Here is a 7,277-nt window from a genome sequence, read left to right on the forward strand (position 1 = left end):
CCCTCCAAAGATTTTCTATGGGATTCAGGTCTGGAGACTGGCTAGGCCACTCCAGGACCTTAAGATGTTTCCTACGGAGCCACTCTTTAGTTGCCTTGGCTGTGTGTTTTGGGTCGTTATCATGCTGGAAGACCCAGCCACGACCCACCTTCAGTGCTCTTACTGAGGGAAGGAGGTTGTTGGCCAAAATCTCACGATACATGGCCCCATCCATCCTTCCCACAATATGGTGCAGTCGTCCTGTCCCCTTTGCAGAAAAGCATCCCCAAAGAATGATGTTTCCACCGCCATACTTCATGGTTGGGATGGTGTTCTTGGGGTTGTACTCATCATTCTTCTTCCTCCAAACATGACGAGTGGAGTTTAAACCAAAAAGTTCTATTTTTGTCTCATCAGACCACATGACCTTCTCCCATTCCTCCTCTGGATCATTCAGATGGTCCTTTGCAAACTTCAGACGGGCTTTGACATGCGTTGGCTTGAGGAAGGGCACCTTGCGTGCACTGCAGGATTTTAATCCTCGACGGCGTAGAGTGTTACTGATTGTTTTCTTTGAGACTGTGGTCCCAGCTCTATTCAGGTCATTGACCAGGTCCTGCCGTGTAGTTCTGGGCTCATTCCTCACCTTCCTCAAGATCAATGATGCTCCACGAGGTGAGATCCTGCATGGCGCTCCAGACCGAGGGAGATTTTCCGTTTTTTTGTATTTCTTCCATTTTCTAATAATTGCACCAACTGTTGTTGCCTTCTCACCAAGCTGCTTGCCTATTGTCCTGTAGCCCATCCCAGCCTTGTGCAGGTCTACAATTTTATCCCTGATGTCCTTACACAGCTCTCTGGTCTTGGGCATTGTGGAGATGCTGGAGTCTGATTGATTGAGTGTCTGGACAGGTTTCTTTTATACAGGTCACGAGTCCAAACAGGTGCAGTTAATACAGGTAATGGGTGGAGAACAGGAGGGCTTCTTAAAGAAGAACTAACATGTCTGTGAGAGCCAAAATTCTTACTGGTTGATAGATGATCAAATATTTATTTCACACAATAAAATGGAAATTAATTATTTAAAAATCATACATTGTATTTTTCTGGATTTTTGTTTTAGATTCCATCACTCACAGTTGAAGAGTACCTATGATAAAAATTACAGTCATCTACAAGCTTTGCAAGTGGGAAAACCTGAAAAATCAACAGTGTATCAAATACTTGTTCTCCCCACTGTATGTTCATCTACAGAAGTCTTATATCTAAACTAGATGCAATAAAAATCTGGGTTCAGTCCACAGAAGCAGACATAATAGTCTTATCTGAAACATGGCTCAACAAAGCTATCTCTGACAAACAAATCTCCATTCCTGGTTATAACGTTTTTAGATGTGATCGCCCCAAAAAAGGTGGTGGAGTGGTTATTTATATCAAGAACAAATTCACAGCAAAATTTCTGTCTTCTTGCTCAATTAGCAAACAACTTGAGCTACTGGCACTAATACTAGACTTCCCTGACGGTCAATCAATCACTGTGGTGGGTTGTTACAGGCCCCCCTCAGCCTAAAGTGACGCCCTCACTTCCCTAAGAAACTTTCTGACAGGGCTAAATGCTAAGGAACTACTGCTAATTGGTGATCTAAACCTAGACTGGTTGACCTCTACATCTGACAATCTTAAATCCATCTGTGAATAATTAAATCTAACACAACTAATTCAAACATCAACACGCCCAAATAACAAAACCCCTGAAAAATCCACCCTACTGGACCTTATCCTAACAAACATGCCTCACAAGTACACAAATACATGTGTTTTCGCTAATGACCTTAGTGATCACTGCACCATTGCAGCCGTAAGAAACGGAAAATTACCAAAATTAAAACCCACCATTATTTTCAAAAGGGATTTAAAACATTTGTGAGCAGGCCTTTTTTCGTGACTTAGCCACTTTTGATTGGAATAAAATTTCATTGATAGATGACGTAGAACTTGCACTGGCTTACTTCAACAAGGGTTTTCAAAACATAATCAACACACATGCTCCATATCGTAGATACAGAATAAAGGGACGTAAAAATCCTTGGTTTTCCACTGAGATAGGAAATCTGCTCAAAGAAAATCAAAAACTGAACATGACTGGCTCAGCTTCCGACAACTTAGGAACAAATGCACAACCCTAATTAGAAATGCAAAATCAAATTACTACCTGGACGCATCCACAAAAAATCTAAATGATCCAAAAAGGTTTTGGCAAATAGTAAAATCAAATTCTGGTCAGACAACAACCACTGATTTACCCAGCTCCATTATGACCAGCTCAGGTATTCTGTCAGACAAATTATCAATTCTAAACTGTTTTAATGAACACTTTATATCCTCTGGCTCCCTGTTCGAATCTACGCATCCTGAAATGTTATCTGCTGACCAAACTAATGAAAATCCACCCCCAACTCCGCATGTGCTAGACAAACGGGTCACAAACCGATTTGACTTTGTATCAATCTCTCCCAGTGAGGTTCTAAATGCTCTAAAAACTCTTGACACACGCAAAGCAGCAGGACCTGACAACATAGAACCACTTTTCCTAAAACTAGCTGCAGATTTCATTGCTGAACCACTTTCACGTATTTTCGATCTCAGTCTAAATACAAATACAATACCCAAAATCTGGAAATCGGCTTATGTTCTCCCTCTGCTAAAAGGGGGTGAACCAACTAATGTCAACAACTACAGACCAATTTCTAAATTATGTATTCTTGCTAAACTGTTCGAAAGACTTGTCTGTGATCAGCTAACTGTTTTTCTACAATCAAATAATATTTTATCACAATTCCAGTCAGGATTCAGAAAACAGCACAGTACCGTAACTACAGTTCTCAAAGTATTAAATGATATCATACATGCCCTGGACTGCAAACAATACTGTGTTGCCCTATTTATAGACCTATCCAAGGCATTTGATACAGTTGATCACAGACTATTGACTAACATCCTGAAACACTCTGGTCTATCAAAACTAGCAGTCTCCTGGTTCACCAACTATCTAACTAACAGAACACAGTCTGTCCATGTAGCCGGATCCTCCTCTACTTTCCTAGATGTTGTGAAAGGGGTGCCACAGGGTTCTGTCTTGGGTCCCATTCTTTTCTCCTTATATATCAACGATCTATGCAGTGATCTGTCAAACGCCTCCCACCATTATTATGCAGATGACACTATCATTTATTGCTGTTCATCCTCCCTCAGCCAAGCCTTCACCTCTCTTCAAGACGTTTTTAATATTATCCAGTCACGTCTGCAAAAACTTAGACTGGTCCTAAATGCTGACAAAAGCAAGATCATGGCTTTATCCAACAGAAAGCAGCAACCTGAGAACACACCTCAAATTGAAACCCAAGAGGGGAAACAAATAGAAATGGTCTCCACCTACAAATATCTAGGTTTCAACATTGACAATAAACTGTCATTTAAAATCCACATCTCCAAAATGGTCACTAAACTCAAATTGAAGCTAGGCTTCTACTTCAGAAATAAATCCTGCTTCTCATGTAAAGCCAGGAGAACATTAGTAGCTGCAACTTTCATGCCGATATTAGATTATGGTGATGTGCTGTACATGAGTGCTGCATCAAAATACCTACAGTCCTTAGACTCAGTTTATCATGGTGCCCTTCGATTCATTACTGATTCCAGTTATCGCACTCATCACTGTGAACTTTACGTCAAGTCTAGCTGGTCTTCTCTCAGCGCTCGCAGATACTCTCACTGGATATCCTTCATCTATAAGACCCTTCTAAACCTAGTCCCGTCATACCTTACCTCCCTAATACAAACATCACACAATCATTACTCCCTGCGCTCTAATGACTTAATCCTCCTGTCAGTTCCTCTGGTCAGAACTGAACTAGGAAAAAGAGCATTCAGCTTCGCCGTCCCCTCAGCCTGGAACAACTTACAGACAGATTTGAAACTATCAACACTCATCTCGCCTAGATCCTTCATGTCAATCGTATCAGATAAAGTTATCAAAAATCTGGACCATTGCAGATGTTTCTAAAACACTACTTATCAAATATACATGTCTTTGTTGACTTTTAACTCTATCTACTTAAACTGATGTCTGTTCTACATTTAATGTCTACAGAAGTCTGTCTTATCCTGATGGTTTCAAACTGTTAACATTTATTTATCGTGATAGTAGTTTTTTTCTTTTGATAAATGCAAATGCTTATTGTCAATTACCCTGTGACGTGTGCTGATGACCACTTGACCAGGTCACCCTCGTGAAAGAGATCTCGATCTCAATGGGCTCTACCTGGTAAAATAAAGGTGATTGATTGATCGATTGATTGATTCTGGTTAGAGATTCATGAGTAACAGCCTCAGGGTAGAAGCTGTTCCTCAGTCTAGTGGTTCTACACTAAATGCTCCTCAACCTCCTTCCTGAGGGGAGCAGGGCAAAAAGTGTGTGTGCTGGGTGAGTGGGGTCCTTCATGATGCAGGTGGCCCTATTCCTGCATCTGGAGGTGTAGATGTCTGTGATGGTGGGGAGACTGACACCAACATCTTCTGTGCAGCCTTCACCACTCTCTGCAAAGCTTTTCTTTCTGCAGCTGTGCAGCCTCCATGCCACACGTTGATGCTGGAGCACAGGATGCTCTCCACTGCACACCTGTAGAAGGAGGTGAGGACTGAGCTTCCCAGACTAGCTCGTCTCAGCCGCCTGAGGAAGTAGAGTCTGATGAGCTTTCTTGATCAGGCTGGTAGTGTTGCTGCCCCAGCTAAGGTTGTCATTCATGTGTACACCCAAGTACTTGTAGCTGGAGACCACTTCCACCACAGATCCTCTTATGTTCAGGGAGATGTAAGTGTGTTCGTTCCTTCTGAAGTCCTCAATCATCTCCTTTGTCTTCTTCACATTGATGTGAAGGTTGTTCTCTTTGCACCAGCTCTCCAGGTGTTCCACCTCTTCCAGCTCTATGTGTGACAGCACTGACAAAATGAAAAAGTGACTAAAAGTTCAACCAGAAAGGATGAGAACAGAGAAATGACCTGTGGTCACCACCTGCAGAATCACTCTTATAGGGGTTGTCTTGATAATTGCCACTCATTACACATGTTGTGTGTTCCACTTGCACAGCAGCAGGTGAAACTGATTCACAATAAGTGTATTTAACTGGTGACATTGATTCCACAAAGATGTGACTGATTTGGAGTTACATTGTTTTTTTAAGTGTTCCCTTTATTTTTTTTGAGCAGTGTATATTGTACAAATAAAGATTACTTAATATGTTTATAAATAAATATATGTTCTGTGTTTTTATGGCAGATCACGATGACTTAGTCATTTTATAAGTAGCTTGCATGCTGAAAATGTGTGGGTACTCCTGCTCTAGAGTCGTTCATCTCAGACTTACCATTGGTCCCTGTTGAACGACACAAACAGGCGGATGCCTGGAGGAACAGGAGCCATGCTTGAATCAAAGTGCAGATTATCACAGTGGTTTAGGCTGAAGGGGAACCATCAGACATGTTCTGGACTCATCTGGACCTCAGCCCACACCCAGGAACATCCACATGAAGGTGAAGCATCCCTGACTCGAGAGTCATGCACGTGGAAGGAGGAGCCAGGTGTCTGAAAACTGAACAGGATAAAGTTTCAGGAAAAGGAGAATGAGGCTGACATTTTTACAGAAATAAAGATCTAAATACAAGAAAAAACTGAATGTAAGTTGGTACTAAAAGTGGACCGCAGCTTGCAGCTCAATGAGCTCTCCCAACTAATGTCAACACGTCAGGATTACAAAACTTTATTAAAAACCTTCTGAAAGCAGCTCGAGGACAGGTATATGGGTCCTCACCTGTACGGCTACATATAGTGAGATTTACCACATTCATTTCCAGATGGGATTAATTTTGATTAGAATGAAACTACATTCAGTCAGTGAAATATGTCTGAAGGTCCAGTTTTACTTTGTGAACTTAATCTTTCATTAAAGAAAATAAACTTTTGGTTTTCAGAAAATGTCTGCCATCATAAATGATGAGTATTTTAAGATTTGCCTGGTTTAACAAAAAACAATTCAAGTAGCCCATCTACATCAGAATCTGACCCATCAGTCCCATTTGAGAAATTCTTAGCACTGCAGGAATGTCCCCTGAAGTTCTCCCGATAGTCTGACCACAGGATGGATCGGTCCCAACAGCAGCACCGACACCAGGGAGACTGGACTCTACACCACTTCATACAAGCACAGGTGATTCCGGGACAAAGAGTGCTAAAAAAATGTTTATTTTTCCATAAAGAATTAACAATATCTGAACTTTTATCAGAAAGACACTTAATTTAAGGAGGATCTTAGTGGACTCAAAAACAAAAGTACATTTTTTCAACACCCTCGTCCTTCCAGGACTCGGGTTGTTCCACAAGAACACCTCAGACAAATAGACCCACCTCCTGTAAAAAATGAAACTAAAATTCTGCTGTGGATTATTTTCTGAAGATCTTAAGGTACTATGAAGGTTCTAAGTGGTCCAAGTCTGTATCCCATCAGAACTTTGTTCAAAGATTCTCACTAGGGGTGCACCGATTTCAATTTTCAGGCCGATCACCGATCACCGATCACCGATTTTTTGAAAGTCTGAACTGCCGATTCCGATTTTGGCCGATACCGATTTTTTTTTATAAGCAACAGTGTCAGGTGTTACAAGATCACAATGCACCTTCAATTTACCAATCTTATTTTATTGTAAAACATACCCTTGAAAAATACCCTAGAAACAATACAAACTTGTTGTTTTAACTTGTCATGAGGTAGTATTCTGAAATATAAATGTTTACACAATTTTTGTTAAAACTATAAAATTAACCAAAAAAAAAAAAAAATGTTCAGTTCCTTCAACTCTTTCACTTGTTACATTTAAAAAAAAAAAAACTTAAAAAGATAATGCAACAAGTGTAACATTTTCAAGTCAGTGGGTAATAAGAACTAACACTGGCACAGGTAAGTTAGTTCTCACAGACTTATTCCAGTCACTTTCATTAGTGGCAGGTTTTTCTTGATGAACAAAAGCATTTCTGCTTTGTCACCAGACAGGCGACTTCTTTTCTCATCTACTACATGTCCAGCCAAGCCAAACAGGCGCTCGCTTTCAACGCTTGTGCATGGGGCAGAGAGATAGGTTCGGGCAAGTAGAGCAAGATGAGGGAAACGATTTTCATTGATCTTCCAGTAGACCAATGGGTCCTGGCTCCTTTGGACAGGAACCTCAGATAGGTAGTTCTGTACCTG

General features: G+C 40.9%; 1 protein-coding gene across 1 annotated transcript in view; it reads right to left on the reverse strand.

Moving 5' to 3' along the window:
* The window catches only part of slc37a1 (solute carrier family 37 member 1), a gene marked incomplete at its 3' end in the record, with an annotated part of 101,101 nt that extends 95,568 nt beyond the window's left edge, over positions 1-5,533 (reverse strand). The window contains exon 1 of the mRNA XM_037687123.1: positions 5,403-5,533. Within this exon, the coding sequence (XP_037543051.1) occupies positions 5,403-5,458 (56 nt within the window). The remainder of the gene's footprint in view (positions 1-5,402) is intronic.
* Positions 5,534-7,277: the final 1,744 nt, after the last annotated feature.

This window comes from Nematolebias whitei, chromosome 13 (assembly GCF_014905685.2).
Source record: "Nematolebias whitei isolate Nwh7 chromosome 13, NemWhi1, whole genome shotgun sequence".
Taxonomy (NCBI): Eukaryota; Metazoa; Chordata; class Actinopteri; order Cyprinodontiformes; family Rivulidae; genus Nematolebias; species Nematolebias whitei.